Here is a 27,505-nt window from a genome sequence, read left to right as displayed (position 1 = left end):
GAATTCAACGCAATTAAAAAACCAAAGTAAATGATCTTTTTATTTGAAAGATAATGATATGTACAGATGCAACTGAGATTCATACAAAGCTAAGGTTTTGATAACATTTTGCAAAGTTGTTTGTGCTTGCTCCAGTGTTGGACTTGACAAGGCCTAAAAAACAAAACAAAAAAACACTTCTTAAAAACTTGATAAAAAAATAAAATTCGAACTTAATTAAACTTGTTAAAAAGAGACTCCTAGAGATTAATTATTGGAAATATCTTCTAAAACAGCACTTCTTACCTAAATATGTGTTATTTAAACGTAAGCCAAACTTAGTCCACAATCGTAAAACTAGATTAAGGAGAAAGTAAAGTTGTTGGCCTCTCAGCATGAAAAATACCACAAGAGGTTAGACTTCACCAGAACTGTGGTTTGATGCTTAGTTAATCTGCATCCACGATAATTTGAACACACAGTTGCAACATGGCATACATAAAAAGTGTCTTACGAATAGATAGTATTCATCCAAGCAAGAAGAAATTTCAATGACTATATGTCGATGTTAAGCCCCGTGTTACAATCCTGATTAGACTTGTCAAGTTTTAACTTTAAACCAACGTTAGAGAGTCCTTACCGCGAGCAATACCATTCGTTTTGACAACTCGAACATCTTTTCATAGCTTCGCTATGGCAGTTTGCGCAAACAGGTGGCTCGTCCAGTAAACTTTCTAACACGTCCAAATTATATGTTGAGGCTAATCTAAAAAAAAAAAAAACAATAAAAAACGTTGCTCCATCAAAAAAAGCTACTTCAGCTGAGAATACGTTTATATCATATGATGAGAACCATTAGATCTATATATACACGCCAATTGGAGGAAAATGGCTTCGCTAGATGGGGCGTCTTATGTGGTGTAATGGCTTCGTTTACGACTCGCAATTTTGTGGAACAAATTCTGGTCACTTCAGATGCACAGTGCTTCAATTTCATTAAAAACTAGAATATCAAACAATTCAAAATTTTAATAAGCAACCGTGGTTTTGTCTTTACCGTTTAGCTTTGTTGTAATAAAACGTACAATAATTCGCACATATCCATTAATTTGCTGATTTTCATATCCCATCATGTACAACGGACGATACGCAATGACGTGATAAACCGACAACGCATAATCACATCATAACATGCCGGTCAATAGCGATTCCTGAAAAATCTCATACCCGTTGTTTCTTGTAAAAGCACTCAACTAGATAGATCGATAGATGTGCATATTTTACATGGCTAGCCTCACAAATATTGATAAACATACACTGTCTATTATCTGCAATAAAAGCCATGGCTTTAGATGGGGAGTCCTAGGGTATTAAATGCTATTTTTGAGCTACGCAGACCCAATAGGGTCTGCGCTCTGCCAGACAAGACCCTGCAACATCAAACGGACCACACAGTGTGCCATCTCACCCATTTTCCTCACATGGCTGCGGTTAACCCTGGGCTATGGTAACATTCACTCATACATATTAAATCGCTGTGAAGGGGAATCGAGCCCTGGTCTCCCGCTAAAAGTGCGAGAGTTATAACCATTAGGTTTGTTTGTTATTTGTCCTTAGAAAAAAATGCGAACACGTGTAAAAATTAATAGCACGTGATGTTTAACACGAAAATACCCTCCTCCCTTCATGACTATACTCCTCCCCAACTACACTCTTATCGTGGTATTCCCATATCATATTGTAGTTAATTTAATATTTCAAATTATAAATCTGTTTCGGCGTAATAATCGCTTGGTAATGGCTGATGATGATTTGCTTGAAAACAATATAATGCTATTATGTTGTGCTATTAAAAATTGTTGAATAACGCTTTGTTCTGCTAAGACTGACGTCGATATGATGAACTGAAGATAAATTACCCTTTTTGTACTAATTTTGACGTTGATGGTTTTTGCCAACTTTGAAAAAAATGCCTAAAAACTGCCGTTGCGCCAAATTTCACTGGTTATAGATAAATATTGAGAAAGTGTCCTTAACGAGAATAACATCACCTTTGAGCATGTTCTTTCATTTCGTGATCAGATAACGTGAAATATTCTTGCGCTTGCTTCCCAGCTATATTTTTCCACTTTCCACGATATTTCTCCTGCAATTTGCTTCGGATTTCGGGCATCTAAAGAACATCACGTAAACACGTTTCGAACTATTTCACAACATTTTCCAAAACATTGCTCTTATCCAATTGATGCAACATTTCAGAAAAAATGCAGCCAATATGCAAGCCATCGATAAAAACCACAAATCCACGAAATATATAGGTTGTGGTTAAGAACAGACGACAAATATAAAGTCAAATTACACCAGACCTGTTCAATGACGAGATCTCGTTTCGTCATAGGAGGTTCCATGACAGCTAAGTGTTCCAAGAAACGTTGCAAGTCAGTGAGACACGGTAGCTGATCAAGCAGAACTTCATTTAGATATCGGCGTAGCTGAATAAAAAATTATTCATATACGATACTGTGAACATGTCAATGTAACGTATAGACACTTTAGGGTTTTTGACTTTCTCGATTGGGTGCTAACTCAAGAGTGGGTTATCTATTTTTCAAAGATAAACTGGAATATAAAAAGTAAAAATATAAGATCAATATTTATCACCTAGAACTTATTAGCAAGGACCCTCATTTTTAAAAGAATATTTTTATACAGCTGGTTTATTTATTTATTTACTTTAAATGTTTTGGCTATTTGTAGAAAAATATTGTTTCCGTTGTTAACTTTATTTTGAAAACGAGGTATGGAATGGTAAGTCGGTAAAAAGGTGGGCTTTTGTATACTACGGTCTTCCTGAGGTCGAATCAAGTTAAATTTGTACACATACCAAACTCATCTTTCTGCACTCGACTACAACAATCCTGATTATAGAAGAAGTCATTAAAGACATTTTATACATTAATTTAACACGTCGTCAATATCAACGACTCTTGAGTTTCAGGAATTTTATTACGGCTTTTAACTAGGAAGCAACGACAGTAATAAATCGACTGCTTGACCCCAAATGCTTTAATAGGAGTTCAATTTAAACCGCAGCATATACCTACATGATGTTGTGTTGAATACATAACCATATTAAAAGGAGAATTATATTGACTTTACGCAGTGTAAAAACTTAAATAAGCCCTGAAAGTTGATACAATTTTGTAATTTTTACCTAAGTGCGTGAAGGGCGTTGATATAAAGGGGCGGAGGCGGGGGCGTTATTCACAAAAATGACTCTTTAAACTTTTTTAGGACATACTTTTAAAAATATTTTACTTCTTTTTTAACTGAAGACGTCATTGTTATCACACGGATAACCTGTTTGTAAGATTTCACAGGAGTGGTATAATACTTTTTTATTTTGTTTATTCATCCATTTACCGTGACTCAGGGTAACATAATGACTTCCTGATAATTGTAACTCGATTAACTGTAAACTCGGAAAAAACATATTTGAAATATGATCCTCTTACTAGTAAGAATATTTATGGAAATTCTTCAACCTTTTTTACACGTTAGAATACTGACAATAAAAGGAATATTACATCGATCTTTAAATATTTTTCATGGTAACACACGGAAGAATAGGAGGCGTTAAAAAAGTCTTTGGGACAACCCACGAATAGTAGCCAAAAAAACCATTGTTTGAATATTCTTCTTGAGATAAATTTATTCGAACCCTAAGCTACTTGAACAATGGCTATATTGGTGCGTTAAATTATTCTTTCATACATGGAGGAATAATACAAGAATATTACCTAAATTAAAAACATTTCTCTCATTCTTTATAAATATTCTTACATGCATCTTTATCGTTTAATATATTCCTGGTCAATCATACCAGATCTAATTATAAAGCACGCAAAGGACTACAACATGTGTCTGCGCACAGTAAGCAACCTGTCAATCATACGGTACAAGTGACACTTCCAAAAAAATTAATCTTAATAGACAACCCATTAACTTGTTAATAGCCTCAAACTTCGTCTGTGCAAACACCAGTCGTCAAAGCGTACATAAACCCATTAAACTTATTGAATAGTGAAAGTAGAATGGAAAAAATAATGGAAAAAATAATGTCCATCATTTTAAAAAGGGTAGTTTTTCAAATATTTGCGTATATTCTCCTGGAATGGAAGCTGTTCTCCACCTAAAAGTGCACACACTTGACACAACTGAACCCACGTAGCAGCAGTGAATATTTTCATTTTTTTACAAAGTTGCTAGAGCTTTTAAAGTTTCAGGCAATTTTAGGAAGTTTTGACGAAATTTTGATTGATATTTTTGGTCTAAATTCTAGTTTATTGCGGTTTTAGGAGGGTCTCTATTTTTTTAGGTTTAAAAGAACTTTGGATATTAATCACAGTAAAGCCAGCAAGTGCACAACCGTGTTTAGTTTTACAGCACATTAAAAACAGACAACAATACGATTAGCTACACCCCTTTCCGTTGACACACCGTCTATTGCCAAACTTTTGACATGTAAATACCTGTTTTGTGTTTTTAGAAAAACACAAAACCTATTAATAGCCCTGATATAAATTAAAAATTCATTGTGTAATTTTTATTGCTCATAAAAATAGTGGCACACAGCTATAAAAAGCTCAGTCCATCTATTATACACTTTCAATTAAAAATATTTTAATAGATGCGTACGTGGGAAAATAGGAATCATGAAAAATTTAATTTCACATGGTTGCTTCTTCCGGCCTCGAATTTATGTTCATCTTTTTCTTTCACAACAAATGCGTAATCAATAAATTTTTAAAGCATTTACCAATCCGGTTATTAAGAACAAGTTTTTAAGGTTGCAATTTTTTTGAGCTAAGAGAAACAGGAAACAGGACAAACGTCCAAGCTTTAGCAGCTTCGTGTTATTTTGTTTTGTTTTAGTGGCTCTGGCTTTAGTTTCTATTGAAATCATCCATGATGCGATCAGTTTAAAACCTATTTATGTCGTCATTTTTAAATGCTCTGACAAAAGTTATGGTGCAAGTTAATTTGTTGGAAAAGGCGAATTTTAATTAAACTACTCAGAATAAAAAAAAAATGAACGAAATAATTTGGGTACATTCGTCCTGGATAATGTTATCTAAATAAATCAGTCCTTTTGTAAATGGAACCTCGAACGTTAAGGAAGGGGTCAAATTTTCTCTATCTTGTAAATCTTTGTTGTTTTTTCATTTTAATACAAAAAACTTATATCAACCTATAGAAAATGATGAGACCTTTCCAAATATTCATACGTTTTAACATAATATTGCACGAAAAGAAAATATCGTGGTTTAAAAAATCATGCTCCCTCCCCCCTACAGTATCCTTACACCCATTGAGTAATATTTGCAGTAAATAATTTGTGATTATTTAGTTGATACAAATCAACGACAAAAAACATAACATACCTATAAATATGCAATACAAAGAATACAACAAATGAAAAAGAAGACAATTTGAAGAAACATATCACAGACTGACAAAAAATAGTTTCTTATCATTCAAAAAATTTATTTCAAGAAGGGGTAAAATCACCTTCAAGATCTGCGTTTTTCTCGATGTGTTAAACTCGTATTTTCTTTGAGCTTCAGGATGCATCAAAAGTTGATATAATGTTAACCAGACCTGAGAGAAATATAAAGAAAGGCTTGATACACATAGAAAATGATATCAAATGATATGATATCAAAAACATAAGGAAAAATAATGGTAGCTATTACCTGGCCTTGTAATTTACTAAGTAAATGCTGCTCGTCCTTTTCAACACTACACCATTTATTGTCATTATAAATCTCAGGGTTTCCTAAAAAAATTATTGTGGTGTGAATTTATTTATTTATGATGAATATCTATACAGGATAAACACTTTTTTTGTATATCAAACACTGCTAGCTATGTAAATGTGTCCTGTGTATAATAAAATCGGTAAAATTTCGTAAAAAATTTGAAAACTTAAAAAACCTAAAAGGAACACACACATGAACTGGAAAATTAAGACAATGAAATGTTTCTGTGTAGGAATGCCAAGTATGTGACTAAAAAAAAAGAAGGGAAAACAAGGAAGCATGAAAGGACCAAGATGGATAGACTCGAAAGAACAATTAATAGACTTCAATATACATAAAACTCTCTATCACAGTACGTGACGCATATCTTCTTAAAATCCCTAAAAGACTCTGTCTATCTTATCTCAATAGGCAAAGAATTGAATTTTTTTACACCAGAACAAGAAAACTCAAATTTCACTCTAGGATTTTTTAGAAATAAAATATGACACATGACTGAACTATGCTGAATATTGAGACAGATAAGGGGTTACTCACAAATCACTCAAGACACTCGACATCAATCAGACGTGAGAAAAGGAAGAGGTTAAACCTTTGATGTTTACATATTACATATTAAGAAGCATTGGTTCCTTTGAGAATACAAAGTTTTTCGGCATGTCATCCACGCTTAACAGGAGCGCAGGTAGGAATGCCTATATCACATTCCTTTTGATTATGGCGTTTAGAGCAGGAGAGGAAAGGGGTGGAATGTAAACGTCAAAAATATTGATGTTAAACGTGTACCTTACTTACTGGGGCCACTCACAAAACGAAATTTTGTGAGTAACCCCAATTACTGCAGCTATTATCCACACAAATTACTTTTATGTAACGAGGTAAAATAGTCCTTCGAGAAAAACAATAATGTATCCATTTCAGTAAGAAAAATTGGAAACAGGCAATGTTTACAAAAGAGATGTAACTAACCTAACTGTAAAAGTAACAAAGGAAACCTCAAAATTAGTATTCAATACCCAGGCATTTATTTCGAACTGGAAAGTGAACGTCTAAAAAACACTTAGATGGTAATGATTTTAGTAAATCACAATTTTTTACCTTTTTCATTTATTCTTTTCCATGGAGAAGTATCGAGAATATTGACTAGTAAACATGGTATGTCTATAAAAAGTAAATTGACTAATACAATCGATCAGCAGCAATTTTAGGTCAGGTTAAAGTTAGTGCCCACAAAATAAATTTCCTTATGGTAAGCAAAATTTACAAAAAAACCTAAATCACCAAACTTAAATCACCACTAGCTCTTGCTCTTACAATATAATTTAAAAGTCATAGTCTATCAAATATAATGACGACATTAGAGTCAAGTGTAATTCCATAAAAAAATTTTTACCATGTACATTTAATATTCTGGTCAAGGCACTCAATGGTAAGCTAAAATGAAAAAATACAGTAGTCCTTGTTCACTTTTCTAATGTACGTTTGTTGTTTTTAGTATTTTACATTTCTCATCATGAATATTTAATTGATAATGCTCTGATATTTTTCATGTTTAATCTCATTGTAAATACGTTTTCCTGCAAATAATGAATATATTACTGCAAGCAGCAATAGTTGTTACAGGAACGTAATGCAATAAGGATATTGCTTACTTCCAGACAACCCTCTCTTTACTTAAAAGTCTACAACACCGACAAAAGAAGACAAAATTCCTCAGTAATTAATCTAACAGGTTATGATATCGCTTACTTCCAGACAATCCCCTCTTTACTTAAAAGTCTATAACACCAGCAAAAGAAGGCAAAATTCCTCAGTAATTATTTTCTCTCCCTTGACTTATTTCCTGGGTGTAATTCAAATTTCTCAAGTCTTCAATCGTGATATGATTTACTTACCATTCTATTGAATCTGATATGTATCGTAATATAGACAATGACTTCATATATATTGTAAACTGTATACTTTCATGTTGAAACATTAAATCCTGAAAAATATTTTTGCTACAAACAAATGAACTATAGATCTTAAAAATATATATGTCACCAAATCGTAAAATAAATTACTTACATCATTCTCATTGTGAGTCTTTTTGGGTTTCTCTTGTCTAAATAACATCTCATAAATTGTTAGTTTTTCAACATTCACTTTTCAAAATTTGCACTTAATACGTAAAGTAAAAAAGAGTAAATGTTCAAATTTTCCATTGTACAGACACTGTTTTAAGACGCTGGTAACGATTCCAAAATCTATAGAAAGAAAATTATTATCACCATACTTTAAAAGTAACTTTGTTAATTTTCGATTTACAAAATCTATCAAATCAATAATTGCGTCTCCAGCAGCTTCGCATGCTTCCTAAAAAAGAAAACATTCCAATGAAAGAAGACTTTTTCGCATGGGAGACATTTATATATCCTTTTTGCAACTTTAGGGAGGTGTTTAATAATTTAGTGTTGTGAATTTCTTGTTAGTAAATAAAATACCTGGTCTTTTGAAATGGTACATTGTTTAAAAACTTTGTCCAAAAAAAAGGACAACAAATTTTCTTAATATATAGCAAGAACTTTTTGGTACGTAACCATCAGTGCTATAAAAATGTCTTTACTTCTACTTTTTTATATCTTAATGTTTTTGTTATACATCATACTGTTTTATATCCATATTGTAATGCTTTCTGCTTGCCTGCTGGCCTGCCTTGCCTTTTGGTCTGTCTGTCTGCAATCCAAAGATCGTATGGCAAATTCCCATAGATTTTTCCGAGTAGTAAATTACCATGGGTTCTTCATGGGCTTACGAGTATTTAATTATAATTATTCACTAGTTGCCCATGGAAAAATACACTCAGGCAGAAGAGCAATTTTAAGATAGTTGATTTAAAAAAGATAATGTTAGCAATGAACCGTTCATATTAAAAATTTTTGGGAATGTATTTTTTGACAAAATTAAACCAAAATGAAAACATCTCATTCATTTGTACCATACATAGTTAGTGTATTATAAGGGTTATAGCACATATGTCATATTATAATTTGTACTTTTAAATCATTGTGAAATCATATTCATGTAAAACTAAGTACCTTGTAATATAACATGGTCTCCAATAACCCAACTACCGTTGCTTCATGAAATAACTAAAAAAATAATTAAACAAAACCAGTTTACTTCACATCAAAAACACACTAATATGTGTGTTTTTGTTGTCAAAAAAAATAATTTTCTACAAACTTACTGCCATGTAAACTGGAAGAGTAGATTTTTCCATATTGATTCTTTCTTTGATGCAAGGAAAGATTTCTTCTGTCCATAACTCTGAGACCAAAAGATCGTAAATGAGTGTAATGACCTGAATAGCAAAGGGACATATACTATAGATGATATCCTATATACAAAATTTTATTTTTATTTCTAAATTTTTATAGCTACAGCATAGCCACGTAAGTGTTGTAACACTGTCATCAATGTGGGTACTGTCTTCTAAATGTATACACCAGGTATACATTTGCATTCCGAACTTCTCTCACATGGCATGTGTTGACCGATGATAAGAGTACTTTCTAAATGTCCCAGCACTGTGGACTGAACCATGGACATCGTGATTATGAAGCAAACCACATAACTGCTCAGTCATGCACCCTTATTAGTAATAACTTACCTTATTATGAGATATGCAGAACTCTTTGACAAATTCATCTGTATTTGATGATGCATTTACAACAGCCTAAGCAACAAAAAATGAAAATACTAAAGAAACCAAAGCATAAAGTTTTAAAAATTGTTACTTCATTTTAATTTTATAATCATTAAAAAGGGTTCTCAACAAAAGATTTTCATCTTTTTTTATTGTTGTATGGGAGATAATGGGGGGAGTAGACATGGCAATAAAATTAAAAAAATGAACAAAATCTTTTTAGAGTTGTTTTCGACTAAAGTAGTAACAAAACATTTGATATATAGTATATATATTATATATTTATAGGATATAAATCTAAAATATATATGAGTTAACTACAGTTACTGACCATCATTAAGATTGACAAAGGCAGAACTCAATGAATTGTTTTTGTGAAGAAAGTCTGAGTCAACTTTGATGAAAGAAGACTTCAATAATTAGTAAAACAATCAAGGACAAAGTTGAAGTGCTGTATCGAGGTGGTTAAGGATTGTTATAAAGCAATAACAAAATGTATATCGCGATTATTATGATTATTATTTACCCAGGATAGCCTCTTCAGTTCCTATTGGTACTGCTATCAACGAGGGTCCTGCGAAGGGGGTCCTAGCGCATTTAAAGCTCCCATTTGAGCTACGAAAGTCGTGGAAGCACAGCAATCGCTTCACTAGACAACCGCCTAAGATATCAATCCTATTCTCATGCTGAACGCTAAGCAGAAAGGATAGATTCACACTTTTATAGTCTCTGGCATGACTCGGCCAGGGTTTGAACCCAAGACCTCCCGCACTGAAAGCGAACGCTCTACCACAAGGCTATCAGTCGGTCGATAATATATATATTAGTTATAAAGTGAAAAAAAACGTTATTTGCTATAAAACCATTTTCTTTTTGACACAACTTCTTTTTTAGGCCAATGATACTTGCTGTAGATGCCATGATACTACTTGCTGTGAGCCTTGGCACTACATTGGAACTAAACAATGTTATTATCTTTATATCCTCAAAGTGTTAGCAGATTCCAATTTGATTCATTTCCCACCTTCCTAAATGTTATTGTAACACCATTCTGCACCGTTAAAATAGGGAGCAAATCATTGACATCAGTCATGAAACTGAAAAGATCAAACATGCAGGATCTCAGTATTTTCATCAATGGATCGCCAACAAGATTCTTAAAGTGTTTTCTTTCAAGTCTTGGGTGCAATGGTTTTTGCAACAATATCTTAATGACAAAAATTGGTAAGCTCGTACAAATTAATAATATCGTCTACTTCTTTGCCAGTTAGGCAAATTGTAATTACCTATGTCAGGAGTGTCATTGACAATAAAAAATGATTTGATTGGCGATAAGAGAAACAGCTATTGTAGGTTGTATCCTCAGTTTATTCATATTGTCATTACTATAAAATCCATACTCATTACTGTGACCTCCCCTCTGTAAGGAACGCAGGAGAAAAGCCAGTATTGATTTATGTTCCTCTCTCTGTATAAGGTTCCTTTTCCCTGGGATTTTGACAGATAATGATTTCCTAAATGTTTGGCTTTAAGTGTATTTTTTATGGTGTGATGCTCTTTGAGACCTGGCACTATTACATGGCATTTTCTAATTTCAGGCAAGCTTGTGCAGGAATGATTATCTTTGTCTGATGTGGGCTGACAATGAATGTGCTTTTAAAAATTTAAGTGCGATTTGTGATTTCAGTTGTGATTTGTGTTTTCCAACATGAGATTTACTGGAATTATTTCTAAAGACTATTTTATGATTTAAATGGTTGAAATACTTGGCAACTTGTCTAAGATTTACCTATTGGCTGCTTTATCAAGTACCTTTCTTTGTGACATTATGAAAACTTGGTAAAGCAAATTAACAAAAAAGATCTGTGAATGAGAGCAGGATTTAGGATATCATGTCATCCAGTATTGTCTGTAGAACAGGACAAGAAAAGTGAAATCACAGAATTAAGACATTCACAGTATACGACTGTATACACCTAATATTTGTGGCATTCGCCTAGGAAATAATGAATGAAAAAAAAGAATTTAAATTAAAACGATCTATATAACGCATTACTTATTTTATTGGTTCATTATACCTGTATATTCAACTTTTCGATGATATCATGCCTTGACCACCATCTAAACAAGACAAAAAAGACAACTGCAATTTGCAACCTGCAAAGTGATAAAATTAAAAAAAAATGATAATAAATTTTCCTGATTTTTAGCTAGCTAGCTATGCAGATAAGTATTAGGCATATGTATTCTTTTAGGAGCTAGGCCAGAGGGTAAAGCAAGATGAGTGCGAGCCATTTTCCATTTAAGCAATCATGTAAGGAAAACTTAGGGTTTTTTTTTGCAGGAAAACTTAGGAAAATGTTTTTTAAAAAATTTTTTGCAATGTGGGTGCCTTTATAATAGATCCACGTTTTTTATGATAACTTGCACAGAGCAGAAGGGCTTTGCACCTGTACCTCTATTCTAAAAAGAAACCCTGGAGACCTGTAAACCTTTCTAGCTTTAATAAAAAACTTTTTTCCTCAATCAGTCAGGAAAAACAGCAAATTAGGTTATGTAACCTAGGGGGCTCCGTTAGTGGGATATCGCCGCTAAGGGGGGGAGGTGGTCTGAAGTTTGAAAAAAAAATCCGCTAAGGATTGAGAAATTTCAAAAATTTGTTTGTGGCCAGAAAATTCTTCGTCGTTCGTGAGCATAATTCCTCTTGTCATCAATTCCGAGAACTTTTATCTACAAAACACGCCCCTGAACCTTCCAAGATTTATCCGAATGTGTGTATTTCACGGACGGAAATCCGCTAAAAGAGGGGGAGGGGGGCCGAATCTTAGCAGCGGTATCCCGCTAACGGGGCCCGAAAAAAATTTTCAAAGGCCCCTAACTCATCAAAATTTTAACGAAAACTAATGACGGTTTGACGAAATATTTACATTTATTTAAATTCCTGCAAAAATGACCTAATTAGGATATCAAATAGCTTAATAAGGATGTTGAATGAATGTGGTTTTCAAAATGGCGGTTGCGGAGAAAGACGATGTTTGGTCAGAAAGAATCTCAAAGTTAGGCCATCATAAGCTAATTAGACTATGCGCAAAATATTTTGGTCAATATTTTTTAGTTCCGTCGTACAAATGCGACGATTTTTTAAGTATCAAAGTTTTGGAATTTGGCTGCACGAGAGTGAAATAAAGATGCGGATAGCGCGCATTAACAATGTTTTTTTGCTTTTAAAAAAAATTCAAATCCTAATTAGGATAGCATAGACAAGTTAGGTTAGAAATTCCTCTCCTAATTTGGCAAATAGCCTAATTAGTTTATGATATCCTAATTTGCTGTTTTTCCTGACTGTCAATTACACCACCGTTGAGTATAATGATTTGCCTGCAAACATAGAGGACATGTTCCCATTTCGCAAACCTTTTATATATTGATTCAAACCATAATTAGAATCTTAAACTGATAACGTACTTTTTACTGCCAAGACTTTCTAAGTTGCTAACATCTAATGACTGAATCAACAGCTCTGCTTCGTTAGGCAAAAGAACATGCGTTGTGCCCTCCGCCATATTTGTTTACATCTAACTAGCTAGATACGGAATTCGTCCGGATTTTGTTTTCATGTATCGGGTAAAAAAAAATAAAGCACATTTCTTTTCAAAATGGCTACCGAAGCACAGCCAAAACATAAACCAGGACCACTTAAGCAGAAAAACAAACAACATAAACATGGTCGTCATCGGACAAAGGGGCAAATTGAAAACACAAATAAAGGTATATTACATTTTTATCATAATCTTGTATCGTTGATTGCCTCTGTAGTAATAGTGTATAGCCCAGTTCACGGTGGAAGACATGTCCAAAATCTTAAAATTTTTATGATCTCTTTTAAAAAGAATAGACCATTTTTCAATTCCGGTTCATGTTATGATTTTTTTATGCAAGTTAAACGAGTTGAACTTTAAAACATGCCCTTAACAGTCCACAGTTTGGGATAAGAGGGTGCCGATAAGCTGCAAATGCCTGCATATATACGGGCGAGCTCAGGCGACTTTTCAAATAAAATTGGCGGTTGTCCCCCGAAACCGCCCGCACTTTCCTGAACTCGCCCGGAACATTCCCGAAATGCAGTTCCTTGTAACAAACCATGCGGACGATGGTTGGGAAAAAGGCGCTTGATGGGAAAGGAGTTAATAAAGTTTATATATAAGTTATTTATAAAGTAAACTTCTTCAAAAACCATCAAAAACAGTTCTTCTAAGAACTTCGCTACGACATAGTAAGTTTATTTTAATTTTTATAGTTTTTTTGAATCATATATTAGTGTCTGTTTTTTTTTTCTTTCGGGCATTGTTCGGGTCTATGCGGGTTTTTTCGGACGAATAGTTGAATTTTTTTCAAAACGCCGAACTCGCCCGAAAACGCCCGCACTTTTTACGGCGTATGCCGCTTATCGGCACCCTCGTGTTGGGATAAGGCCACCATAAAAAATATGTTATGTTCGCATCCTGACAGTCTGGGTAAACACCTAATTAGGCGGCATGACCTACTTAGGCGAGTCGTTTAGTTAGGCGACGTGATGTAGTTTAATTAGGCTACCCGTAGTCTAACTAGGCGAACATAAACTTTCTGTTGTAAATACATCTAAATCATTGTGTTTCGCAATACAATATTTATGTGAATCAAATCTGTCCACTTTGCAGATAATTTTGACCAATTATTGTCTTACTTGCATCGCGCATTGGTAACATATGGCCCAAACCTTGTGTGGCACTATTTGTTGTTTTAAATAATGGATTTCAGCCATTCACGCCACAGGGAAAAAATAAATATGGTGGACAAAAACGTGGCAGTGTTCACCTAAATAGGCGACACTTAACCTAATTAGGTTATATAATTTATTTTAACATAATTCTTACTTGCGCGCGAACATATCGAGGCACGAGTGACAATTTTGGAATCATGGTCGCGTAGACTATCCATTCTGAACAAAGATTTTTTGCGATTTTTTCTTAGGAATGTGTGAAAAGCTATTAAATATTGTAATGTCTTAACTAGGTTAAAAATATCTCGCGAAATTTTTTCCCCGTCTTTTTCCGACTTACCGAGTCAAGTTTTTTTACCAAAGTGAGTCGGTCGGAGGACGCGAACACAACATATTTTTGATGACGGCCTAAGGCTGGAAGGAATCTGTACCTCGGTTTACCGTTGTCTACATCTCACGGCTGTTTCCCAGCAGACCAAAATGCTACGAAAAAATAATTCGATTTACCCTCTTAAAGCAGGATATCTCAAGAACAAAATAAGATTTTTTTATTCTGTATAAAGAATAATAATCTCAAAAAAAATTTTGGACACCTGTCCAAAATTGGTAAATTTAGGCCAAATGTCTAAAAATGACTTTAAAATTATCATTTAGATGAATGTCTTCCACAATATCTCTGGAATAAAGTTAAGAACATGTACATTGAAGTAGTTTACTGTTTTGTCCCTTCCCTCGTGCTCTGCCAACCTTTAGCTAGCTTTAAAATTGCCAAGACACCGTTGTCTCGCTTATTCCAACATAGGCGAGACTTATTTGAAAAATTCTGGTTTCGAACTAGGATTCCCGGGTTGAGCAATCAAGTCCAAGGTAAACACCACGCCGCCATAATTTTTTTGTGAAAAATCTTACCTAACAAAACATTAAATGGCATCGCTATGTCTCTCTTAGAAGTTTAGATACTTAGACAGAAAAGTAGATCGTTTTAATACTTTTTTATTTCAGTAAAATTAAAACAATAAAAAAAAGTTTCAATAACTTAAATAATGATAAAAATACAAAATTTTAAAAAAAAATGTGGAAACCATTTTAATTTTGTCAGCGGTTTGACCGTAGCGAAACAGACTTTGGAGACTGGGACATTTATATCCAAATGAGGCAAGGTTCAAACATAGACCCTTCAAAATTTAAAGTAACACAAATCGAATATAATCAACGACAGTCAAAAAAATGTTACCAAAACCAAAACTATATATATACTATAAAAAACTGTTTCGGGGTGACTTAAAATCGGAGGCTCAGGAAATAAAGCATGACATGCGTCGTGATTCTAGTTGTTGTTGGAAATCCTCGGTGATGATGGTGCGATGGTGTGCAAAGGATGTCGGAGGGGTTTATTAAGGTATTATTTTAGTGATTACTTCATATTTTTATTCCCTGGAGGGAAAGTGAAGACAATGAAATTCTTTTAAATAATGAAATTTTTTATGTGGTGGTAAATACACATACGGGTGGGGTCAACTGTAAACTGAGGTACGACATCCTTCGGTCTAGCGAAACACTCAGAAAAACAGTTTCCAAATTCAAAAACCAGATGTTTTTTTCTGTAAACAGAAATTGTTTCCGACTTTGGAAACTGTTTTTTCAGTTTGGTTGCGGGTAAAATAGCTTAAGACCGGGGTAAATTTGATTAGAATTCTATCTAGTAATAAAAGAACCCAAGTACACCCCAGTTCCAAATCATATTTTTAAGTTTATTGGTAGGACTTTCTATTGGCTAGAAGGTTATAATGTAGAAACCAAAAGTAGTTTAAGTGTCACGATTGGGGATCCCACGTTTAGTGGTTTTCTTCGACTGTAAATGATAATTTATCATGGGACATACTGTGTATATGTACATTATGCAAGATAGGACCTTTAAGCAGGTATATAATGAATGTAGTCATAGAATTCATACCCAACCTGGCCATCCTAGCCAATTCATCGACTCCTGGCCGTTGGTAACCAGGTCTTACACAAGAAATCCAGCCATGCGTTTCTTAACTAACTCGGTGGTGAATGTCGACGGAGGCACGGATGAATTAAGTCTGCAAAACTACACTTACAGGCGGAACAGACATTTTATCGTGGATTTAATTGAAGATAATTTCTTCATTTGACAAAGCAATTGGAAATCATAGCAGGTCCGAATTTAAGGGATTTTCTTTATGCTGCAAGTGTAATTCAAAAAATTTTAAAAACGAAACCTGTGCGTGCGTTAAAAAACATTTCTTTGCATAAATTTTGCTAAAATGTAGCTGAACTTTTTGAATAAATTTTATTTAAGCCACATGGATAAAGATTTTTGTAATTAGAAAACGAAGCATATGTTTGCTTATTTGCTTGTGGATAACCTGAAAAATAAACAATAAATTTATAAAAATGACAGTATAGTCATGCATACTATTTCGGACATGTCGCTATACGTAGACGCTCGATCATCGTGTTTGGGGTTCACAAATCAAAACGTCCCCCACTTTTCTACCGCAAAATGAGCATGCAGCAAAGATTAGCCTTATCAGTTTTTTGACGTTGCAAAATAAAATATAAATATATATAATTTCGAGGGCTGGCTGATGTCATCGAATTTGCTGAAATGGGTGAAAATTAGCTTAAATTTAGGATTTGTGAAATATTTGTATAATTGATTTGTGAAGAAAAAAAACAAAAAATAATATAGCAATATATACTTAGAAGGCCCCTAAAGGTTATAAAAAGAATTCAAATTTTTTTAAAAAAAAGGCTGAAAAATTTCACTTATTTTTACACTTTACTTCCACAAAAAATTTAGCTCACTGCGACATTCATTACTGTTTTTAACAAGGCCATAAATTCCGACATTTCTTCTGTGTTACGAAACAACTGCTCTAATAATAAAAACGTTTTGGAATTTTAAAAACAGTTTTGAGCTATGCATTCTATTCTATGCGCTACTTCAGTTATAAGAAGTTAATAATAACAATTAAAGTATATTTGCTGATATTGATACTAAAAACATTATAATTTTGTTAAAATTGTGGTTTTATATTAAATTAACATGAAAATATTTTTATACACTTATTTATAGTGAGCTGTGCGTGATAAATAAGGTTTTAATAACATGTAATGAAAACAGCTTTTCAGAAGCAAGTAACCTTACCAATGCATGACTGAAATGCACTAAAAGGATGTATTATTTTTGTTAACAGCCTAAAATAATCAAGCAAAACATAAGAATTAAATAAAAACGCAAAAAAAGAAGGAAAAGTCACTGCCACTTAACTTTACTATCGGAAATAAAGATAGAAGCAATAATGGAAATGAATTTTAATATTTTGTAGAAATTGCATTTTAATTCACAAACTGTAAAGCCTGTTGATCTTTGGGACCAAATAATGGAAATATTTTTATTGAAGACAAAGTTTTGATTTGCAAGTATAGAGAAAAATTCTAACATCTGCCTTCCATTTACCTTTTTAGGTTGTCTGGTTTCTAATTGTAACCAAACCAAATAGTTTTCTTGTCCTTTATTGAACCAGACCCTGTTTGGCATTGTAAATAATAATATATGTTTGTTAAGTGTGTTTGTTTTGAAAGTACTGAACCAATTTTGGTCTTTTACTTATAGGAAAGGTTGATGTAAAAGCCTTGTCAAAGAAAAGCAAAGCTTTAGATAAAAAACAAAAACGACATCAAGCAAAACAAATCAGAAAAAATAAGCGTGATGAAACCATGGAAAAGAAACGCCGTGTAGGAACTGAACACACACCACCCCATGTTATTGTGAGCTTTGTTTTTTGTAAGCACAGGTTTTTAGTGTTTTTTTCTTATCTTAATGTTTTTTATCAACTAACCTTTGTGTTTCAGGCAGTGTTTCCACTTTCACAATTATGTAACTGCGAAGAGGCTGTAAGTAATATTATCGAAAGTGATGACTCGATTCTTTCTATCACAAAGGAACACTCACAAACAATAATGTAAGAATTGTATATGATTTTTTATTATTTTTGCAAATCTGTTATATTTCTAGCATTGTCTCGTTATATGGAACTATTCGCTTTTTGTTTTTTATTAAGATCAACAAGGCATCGTCAAAGATTTACAATTTTAACTCCTAACCCAAGAGATTTATTTGAAATCCTAGATGCTGGAAAGGTACATGTTATGCAAAACTGAGGAACTTGCAAAAAAATCTAGTATAAAGTTTGTTAGGCAACTCCAACTTAATTAGTTGTTCTATAGACCTGACCGACCCTAATTTTTTGGAAAACAAAAAAATGATAATAATATCAAGCAAAAAGTTTTAAAGAAAAATAGAAGATAGAATAGAAGATAATCAATAATTTTTTTTTGTTAGTTGAATGTCAATCTACAATTACACTAAACAAATCAATGACGTTACATTAGGACCAACATTGTTAAGGTCACTTGCAGTTGATTTTTCATTCATGGTAATTTGCTGCGGTAAAAATTTACATATTTCTTGTGGTAGTATTTCTAGTTTTCGTACCACTCAAAGTTTTAGAAGCCAATTTTGTAATCACAAAAATAGTTACAAAAGTTAAAATTTTTATGTGATTTATAACAAAAATTAGTTATTTTCGCTAAAATAGTACAAGTGAAAAACAAGACAGATTATTATTGTCATAACACCCTCCTTTGTTATGATTATTAAATATGTTTGAAAATACGCTAGCTAAAATGTAATACTGCATGACTTTTAGTCGATACCATTTAGGAAAAATAATAAAGACAAGGTAGAATACGCTTGTTGTAACACTCTTCTCCGTTATGAATTTTAAATATATAATTTTAATGTTGTGAAAGACTTTATGCAGTAGACTCTCAGTAACTTGAACACCGGTTAACTTGAACTTTTGTTAGCTCTGCGGTTCCTTTGGAAATTTCTTAATACTTCCTTATAAAAACTACTTGTTAACTCATTCCCCGGATAACTCAAACATCCCTTTTCTCGAAAATGAATACTGGTATGTAATGTAGCCAGAAATTTCGTAAAAGTTGTTCTCAAATGATATCGTCTCTGCTGCTGATTCTGTCATCAACACTGAGGCAGTAATAAATAATAATGAGATCTTATCAGACAATCCTGCAGAAGAAGACACCTGATGATGCTTCATATGAGCCAATTAGCCCGCAATCTAATAATGTGCGTCAAGCTCTGGAGTTACTGCGGAAGTATATGTTGTTTCGTGAAAACGGAACCTGTCGTCACAAATACATCAACCTAATAAGTCGAGTTGTTGAACCAGAACTATCAACAAGTCAAGCCGACGTACAAAATTTCTTTCAGTGTCTGAAGAAAAAATTGCCTTTACTCAAACTAATATCTCATTTTTGTCTACGTTCAAATTAACGGGAGCTTTGCTTAATTCATTAAGTCGAACTGTTTTCTCTGGTCCCTTGGAGGTTAGAGTTACTAGGAGTTAACTGTATATTATTAACTAAACTATAGTCTGTAAAGAGATTTTATACTTAGATTTAGATTTTCTTATAAGACTGCGCAAAAAATATTAAAAGAACACTAATATGTTTTAAAATAAATTTCCTGATTTTTTTTATTATTATAACTGGGAGGAGAATAACTTGCTGTATAAATTTCGAAACAGTGCAAGTATAACTTGCCGTATAATATTTAAAACAGCACTAGAATAATACTGTATAACTTTTAAAACAACGCAAGAAATTTTTTGCTCCATAACTTTTAAAACAAGTTTTTAAGCATGCAAGTATTTTTATCTTTTTACCTCAACAGCTAGTTATTTTAATACTTCAAAACAAGAGCACAAATTTATCCCAACATTTTTTTTTTTTTTAGTGAGACAAGTTACTACTATTTTCCTTCACAACAAAAAAATATTAACTGCATGCGTGATGCTAAAATACATAGTAGTAGATACTAATTGAAAAATTAAAAAAAAAACAACGAAGGGAGCCACAATGCTTTTTTAGCGAGCATATAACGTGATTTAATAGTTTTAGAATCAATGTAATAAGTTCTTTCTGCGGAAACTGCCACTATTTTAATTTTTTTAATTTTTTTTTTGTAATAATGAATCAAAATGTGCTATTATTTTGCTGATGGTACAAATGCAGCGATTTACCATAAAAAAGAATCAACTGCAATTGGTCTAATGTGTATTTTTTTAGTATTTTTTGTTGTTGTTCCAACCATACATTCTTGATAAAAATTATTTTTATTTTGCGGGCCAACTGACTGTAAGCTACTATTAAATTCACCCATAAAACTAATTAAGTTGGAGTTGCCTTATTGTAAATTTTTAAAATACTATTATGAAATATTATGTTTATGTTGCCACATGTTTAAGTTTAATTTGTAGGCATCTGATTCTTTCTTGTTCATTGTACCCGCGGATGGAAACATGGGAGAATATAATCAAAAATGGATGACCTACTTAATTGCACAAGGTTTGCCATCAACGATATTTGCAATACAGGTAAAAGACAAATTAACATATGTTGTGTTGTATGCATTGCTTTAATCAGAAATGAAAGACTTACAGTATTAATGCTAATTAAAAAATTGTTGTTGTAGAGTGTCCAAAAGGTTCTGGAATTTTTTGAGTGCAGGAAATATACTAAAAAATCTACTTGTTAGGTTAGCCTGAGAGTAGCTGAAAAACACCTGAAAATTTAAATTTAATATTGTGAGTCTTCCTGTTTGTTTGCTTGTTGCCATGGACCATGTTCGTGAAATTTTCTAGGGATGTTTTTGAATTGTTCTAGATTTTTGTAAAAAGTTCTGTTGGCTTGAATTCTTCTTGACTTTTTTTTCTAGGGATTAAAACATGTGCCAATTAAAAAACAAAGTGATACTAAGAAGAATATAACAAAGCAGTTGGAAAAATGGTTGTTATTTATGTATATTATTTTGCTCTCTCTCAAAAACAATAATCTTTATGACTAAAATTTATTTCTGTTCCTTTTATTTTCAGGTTTCCAGAGGTCAAATTGCATCCTATAGATAGTCAAAAGGTATTTTTAGATAATTTTTGTTGACTAAAATATTATGTTTCCCCCCAATTTACAGCAGGAAATATTTTTGAACCAGTCTTTAGCCCATTGCCCATATTTTCACATAGCTATTTTGTACTTGCCATCTGTTTACATGAAGTAATGCCATTTTCTTGGATAGGGTTATTACTATAATAAAAAGGTGAGATTATAATGACATTTTCGATTAGAAAGCCCAGGGTTTTTAAATTGGCTCCAAGACAGACAGCGAGTATTACATTCTTAAATATAAGCCCAATGTGCATGAAAAAGACATGCAGAATAAACAAGAATCGCAATTGAGTTCAAGATTGAAGAGGTCAAAAATTTTAATACATGAGTACAAACTTATGTAAAAAATAAATACTATTTAAACATTAGGATGGGGTAAATTATATAAATACTGATTCAAGTTCAATTCTAGAAAAGATTTGTTGGTTTCTGTCATATGCATGCAACACAAAACATAAGGAACAAAAGCACAAGAAAATAAGTTGTTTAGCAATAAAGTAATGGAACTCATTTTTCAATCCTCTTAGAGGACTCTAGTTGACGTTCCAGGTTAAACGACTTGACAGTTTAACAATTAGTAGTAAGCAAACTGTAGTTGTTGTTGTTATTGCTGTTATAGCTTGTTATTTTAAGAAATCTTAGTAAGCAACAGATAAGAACTGTCATGTTTCTTTTTTTTTCTCCTCCTCTTTTTAGGTTTTAATGATTATTTTGTTTTCTCAATTTAGGATGCAGGTCTAGTGTTAAGGCTGTTGGCTAACCAAAAACAGAAGCCAATATTTTATCGAGAAAAGCGTCCTTACATGTTGGTAGATCATGTTCAAATGGACTCTGACGATGTAAGTTAATGTGATGAAATTTTTAAGGACGGCAGTTTAAGCTCCATTATAACTGATCTAATTTGTTGACATTTTCAATTTCACAGGCAGAAAATGAAAAGGGTACCCTAAAAATATCTGGATATATCCGTGGAAAACAGTTGTCAGTGAATCGTTTACTTCACTTGCCAGGTCTTGGAGATTTCCAAATGAAACAGGTAATTACAGTGTAAACAGACAAAGAGTAATCAGTCTGATTTTAGGAAACATTTTAGGAAATCTTTCATGAAATTCCCTTTTTGGATCTGATGACCACTGTTTCAAATTTTTGGATTACACCCCGATATCATAACATTATTTTGCAATTAGATTGATTTACCATCAGATCCTTACACTATACGAAAAAAACAAGATAAAAACTCAATGGTAATAATTTTGTATACTTCATTTTCAGTACTTATATTTCTTTATATTTTTTGCATGAGATAATACTTTGATACAGTCTGCATTAAAATGTTTCACACAACTTGTATGCATGCGTTAAAGAAAACAAATTACAAGTCCTATAACTTTTTCAAATCTTCTAATAACTAGGTCTTTCATGACAAAAACTTTACATGTTTAATCAAACTGTCTATACAGGAAGAAGAAGATGATAGTTTGATGGAAGAAGACCTTAAAGTTATTGCTACCTCTGACCCATCTAAGCAGATGTCAATTGTAACTGAAGCAGAAGTTGACCCAATGGAAGGTGAACAAACATGGCCAACAGAAGAAGAACTACTGCAAGCCGACGGTTGGTAATGTTAGATATATTGCAGTGTTTCCATTACGTTGTGCATTTTGCTGAAAAAAAAATATATTTTAAACAGCGTTCTTTCAATGGAAGTTTTACTGTGCTCACAACTTATTTATTTTAGAGGAAGCTCAAAAACAGAATGAAAAAAACCCAAAAAAAGTACCAAAAGGCACATCAGAGTATCAAGCGGCTTGGATTGTTGACGAGAATGATTATGATGAAGAAGAAGCAGACGATGAAGACAGTGATTCCGAAGATATGCATGAAATTGCAGATGCTGAAGATGAAGAGGTATGGGATGTTTTTTTCGTTCTAAATGCAATATGCTTGATACAAATATTTGTAAGAACTGTTGTTTCCACTCTGAATAAAATATTTTATTCTCACTTTAGGAAAGTGAACATGGAGATGAATTTGACACAGTAGGGTTAAATTGATTGTTTATCTTCTGTTTCTGATGTATTTATTTTTGCTTTATTTCGTTTTTTGAAACTTGTGGTTATAATTGTATATGTATTGTAAACAACGCTTCTTATTTAGTAAAACCCTTAACTTCTGTTCAGATAAGCATTGCGGCATCCACAGTTATAAATGATGCAAAATATGATGAGGACTTTGATATGGATGAAGAACAAAGACAGTAAGTTGGATATGAATGGTTACAAACTCATTCGTGTTACCATACAAAAACGAGGGTTGTTTGTAATGCATCCATGATGAGCGATGCTTTTGTTTTTTCCAGGTTAGAAAAATATAGACTAGAGCGGGAGAATGAGATGTTTCCAGATGAAGTGGATACACCTATGCATATGCCTGCTAGTGAAAGATTTCAACGGTACGTTATATTGAAAGAACGTTGTTCTTTGCAGAAAGAAAAAGGGAAAAATCGTTGAAGAGGGTTGGGCTAAGTTTTTCTGTTCTGTGTATATCAAAAACCTGAAACTATCCACATTTGAAGAATTCAGAGTTATCTTATTTTAACTTTTATTAACATTTGCATATTTCTGGTTTGTGCTTTTCTTCATCAGGAGGAACAACTAAAAATATAACATACAGTGGACTCGGTTATTTAGAACATCTCTTCCCGAACGAATTTTCTGACCCCTTGCAAGTTCGGTCATAAAATTTCTCATTTTTTTTGTTAGGAAAATGTTTCGTCGCAAACCTTATTCATTATTCCATTTTGATTATAGTTATAGCGCTCTACCATGTGCATGTTTTAAAACATATTAACAGTTTCCTGGTTACTAAGTTGGCATTATAAACTTTAACTAACCTTTTTTAACTAACTAATTAATTGTGCACAACCGACTGCTCTCTGTATTTAATAAGTTCTGCTTCACATAGTTTAATTTATTATTTGCACAGATATCGTGGCTTAAAAAGTTTCCGTACATCACCCTGGGACCCTAAAGAGAATTTGCCTTTAGATTATGCAAGGTATGTAAAAATTAAGAGTTGGTAATATCAGAGATTGCATTATCTCAAAGGATCGACTTGTGTGTGTTAATTTGTGTTTTGAAGTTTAAAGAGATCTGTAGGGTGCTGGTTTGTTACTGTTTTTTATGAGTGGACGTTCTTTTGAGGAAGTTATACTTTTTTTACTTGTTATTGTTTAATTCTGTGTTTTTTTCGATCTAGAATTTTTCAATTTCAAAATTTTAACCGAACTAAAAAGAGGATTTTGAAAGAAGATGATGAAGAGAGTGATAGTGCATTGGTTAGTTTTACTTTTGATTTTTTTTTATTTCCTATTCCACTTATTGCGTTGTGTTTTAAAATACCATTAAGAACCAAAAAAATCTGGTCTAGAGAGGCGCATGTTAAATTATATTTTAATTATAGCCTGGATGGTATGTAACGATCCATGTTTGCGGTGTACCGAAAACATATGTCGGTAGGTGGATGTGTTTCTTTCTAAGTTATATATCCTTTGCCGGTGTGGATTATCGACAGTTTAAGAGCGTACTCCTTTTTTGAATGGTTTAAGTAAAAAGTAAAAAAATCTTTTAAATCTGTCGCGTCACTTATTAACAGTCCTTTTACGATTTTCTTTTTTGTGTAAAATGTTAAGCATATTTATCGGAGTAAAAGTTATTCCAATAGAAAGAAATTCGCTCTACTGTTCTTAGTAACATCTTTCAGTTTTTTTTCAAACATTTTTAATGTCGTTATAGAAACTTGGAATCCAAAGCACGCAATGCTAGTGTTCGGCCTACTGCCACACGAACAAAAGGTATGATGCACCTTACGCCACTTATGGCTGGCCCATTGTACCAAACTGTGTCTCACAAACAAGCAGAGTGGAACATTCAAACATATATTTACATAATAACTTTTTGTATCTAAAAAATCCGCGCAAATTTGAGTTTCACTTGTCTAATCAGACATATAATTTTCAAGGTGCTGGCTCTTTTGCTGAGGAATATCGATTGCGCCTCTATATTAAACGGACGTAAAATTTTAGTGAAGTACACCTATTTTCCTGGGCTTCTCTTATTGATCTCTTATTAATAGTTCGCTCAAGCCTATTTTGAAATTTATTTACTTCTGCAGATGACAGTGATGAATTTCGCCATCAAAAGACATCCAACTTGTAACTTACCGATAAAAGCAAAAGTAAGAAGCAATCTTTTGTTTTCTTTTGTTTTGTTAGTTATTTGTCGTTGATGATAGTTTGGGTTTAGACGCACTACTAACGTTAAGACAGCGTTTAACATCAGAACGGAATAAAGTTTGATTGGTTACTCTGCTAATTATTCTTTTGCCTTATTACACTATCCTGTTACCTTTTGAAAACATTTTTGAAACGATTTTCACTTTTTATCAACCTATTCGGAAGTGACAGTTTTTTTGTTGTACTCCAATTTGTGGACACAAATATAATTCTAGCGTGACAAGAAAAAGTGTATGTTGAATATTCATTATTTATTGCAGCATATTTGAACTAACCATTTTTTATAGGACCGACTGATCTTTCATGTTGGATATAGACGCTTTATTTCGTGCCCAATATTCTCGCAACATACAACTGGAGATAAATTCAAGGTGAGTTGACCGAAAAGTACTTTGTAAATGATGCAATGAATGTGAGACAAGGATTTGCGTATAATAATTTACCGACTTTCTTTTTAGGCAGAGAGATTTTTACCTCACTCTGATGTTGTTATAGCAACGGTGTACGCACCAATTATGTTTCCTCCTGCACCTGTTCTCGTGTTTACAGAAGAGCATCAGTTGGTTGCCACAGGGTCGGTGCTGGGATCGAATCCTGATCGAATAATAGTCAAAAAGATAGTACTAAGCGGTCATCCGTTCAAAATAAATAAAAAGTCCAGTGTCGTCCGATATATGTTTTTTAATAGAGGTGAGTTTGACCACTGTACTTTGTGAAATTACTGCTTAAGTTCCGTGTTTTTTCAACTTTGCAGAAAACATGTAAAAATAGTTTTTCTTTTCGTTTGTTGACGCAGCTTGTGGGATTGGAATGCAATTTTTTTCAGGGATCAAATTTATATGTTATAGTTTATCTGGAGATAAAGTCAATGATTCTTTTCATAAAAACATTGACGCAAATCAATGTATCACGCGAGGCAGGACAAAGCATCATAACATTGGATTGGATGACCTTAATTTTCGGTTATATTGTTTATTATTGTTTCTATTTTCAGAGGACATTCTGTGGTTTAAACCTGTTGAATTATTTACAAAATACGGAAGAAGAGGTCATATTAAAGAGCCGTTAGGTAGGAAAATTAAATTTTTGTTATTTAATTGCCAACATATTTTTCATGTAGTGATCCATTTACACGATCATAAACGCGGGTGGGTCGCGTGTTCGACTCTCGGCCAAGTCACGCCAGTGCCTTTTGAAATTTTCTTTTTTTTCTTTCTTTGCCTAACACGCAACATTGTATAGAGTTGGTTTTTGAAGGTGGTTGACAAGTAAGTCGTAGTGGCTTTCATATTGCTCAATTAGAAGCTCTACAGGCACAACCAGGACCCTTTTTATTTATTAACTGGTAACAGTATGAAACAGTAGAAGCTCAAGAGAAAGTGAATAAGCAAAATAGTATTCTTTTCATTACTGCATAAAATCTTATGTTTTAGGTACGCACGGTCATATGAAGTGTGTGTTTGACGGACAGTTAAAAGCGCAAGACACAATTTGCATGAATCTTTTTAAACGAATTTACCCAAAGTGGATATATGAGCCATGCGTCGCTGCGCACGTGAGAGTACCGTTCGAAGCGATATCTGAAGAAATTGAAGACACCGATATGTAAACTAAAATTTTGAAAATAGGATCGAAAAAAATTTAGAGGTGTTTTGTTTTGTGTCTGTAAAAACTGATATTTTTTGTATCATTGTCAATTCTAACTGATCCCACAGCACGTGTTTAGTCAATTATGTTCTAGTATCGGAAGCAAGGTTGAACTAAGGCTAATTGTGCATTGCTTGACGCCCCCGTTGCTTGAGTGAATTTTTGAACTTGGTATGTATTTACTATTTCGGTGCGGTAACAACGAGACCTGGTCACAATTGATATCACTTCAATGCAATGACTAATTACTGTTTCGA

The 27,505-nt window shown here is 33.0% G+C and overlaps 2 protein-coding genes across 2 annotated transcripts; one reads left to right on the top strand and one right to left on the bottom strand.

The window, feature by feature from the left end:
• Positions 1–27: 27 nt before the first annotated feature.
• LOC130655992 (zinc finger MYND domain-containing protein 10-like) lies at positions 28–13,102 on the bottom strand. Its single transcript, XM_057458825.1, has 16 exons — positions 12,955–13,102; positions 11,568–11,610; positions 9,454–9,519; positions 9,031–9,144; positions 8,879–8,932; positions 8,077–8,156; positions 7,869–7,905; positions 7,697–7,785; positions 7,195–7,235; positions 6,900–6,962; positions 5,736–5,818; positions 5,551–5,640; positions 2,346–2,471; positions 2,031–2,152; positions 620–745; positions 28–153 (listed from the first exon to the last, which is right to left on the bottom strand). The coding sequence occupies exons 1-16, from the start codon at positions 13,050–13,052 to the stop codon at positions 90–92; spliced, it is 1,296 nt and encodes a 431-aa protein (XP_057314808.1). The 5' UTR covers positions 13,053–13,102; the 3' UTR covers positions 28–89.
• Position 13,103: 1 nt separating this feature from the next.
• On the top strand, positions 13,104–27,317 carry LOC130655991 (pre-rRNA-processing protein TSR1 homolog). Its single transcript, XM_057458824.1, has 24 exons — positions 13,104–13,257; positions 17,892–18,046; positions 18,131–18,240; positions 18,340–18,418; positions 20,623–20,739; positions 21,081–21,151; positions 21,238–21,277; positions 22,036–22,146; positions 22,233–22,343; positions 22,495–22,551; positions 22,768–22,921; positions 23,046–23,215; positions 23,317–23,346; positions 23,488–23,564; positions 23,667–23,759; positions 24,293–24,364; positions 24,566–24,644; positions 24,770–24,821; positions 25,102–25,160; positions 25,481–25,543; positions 25,889–25,972; positions 26,060–26,291; positions 26,596–26,670; positions 27,035–27,317. The coding sequence occupies exons 1-24, from the start codon at positions 13,146–13,148 to the stop codon at positions 27,208–27,210; spliced, it is 2,379 nt and encodes a 792-aa protein (XP_057314807.1). The 5' UTR covers positions 13,104–13,145; the 3' UTR covers positions 27,211–27,317.
• The last annotated feature ends 188 nt before the right edge of the window (positions 27,318–27,505 follow it).

The sequence above is a fragment of the Hydractinia symbiolongicarpus genome, chromosome 8, assembly GCF_029227915.1.
Source record: "Hydractinia symbiolongicarpus strain clone_291-10 chromosome 8, HSymV2.1, whole genome shotgun sequence".
Taxonomy (NCBI): Eukaryota; Metazoa; Cnidaria; class Hydrozoa; order Anthoathecata; family Hydractiniidae; genus Hydractinia; species Hydractinia symbiolongicarpus.
This window is presented reverse-complemented; position numbering and strand designations above follow the sequence as displayed.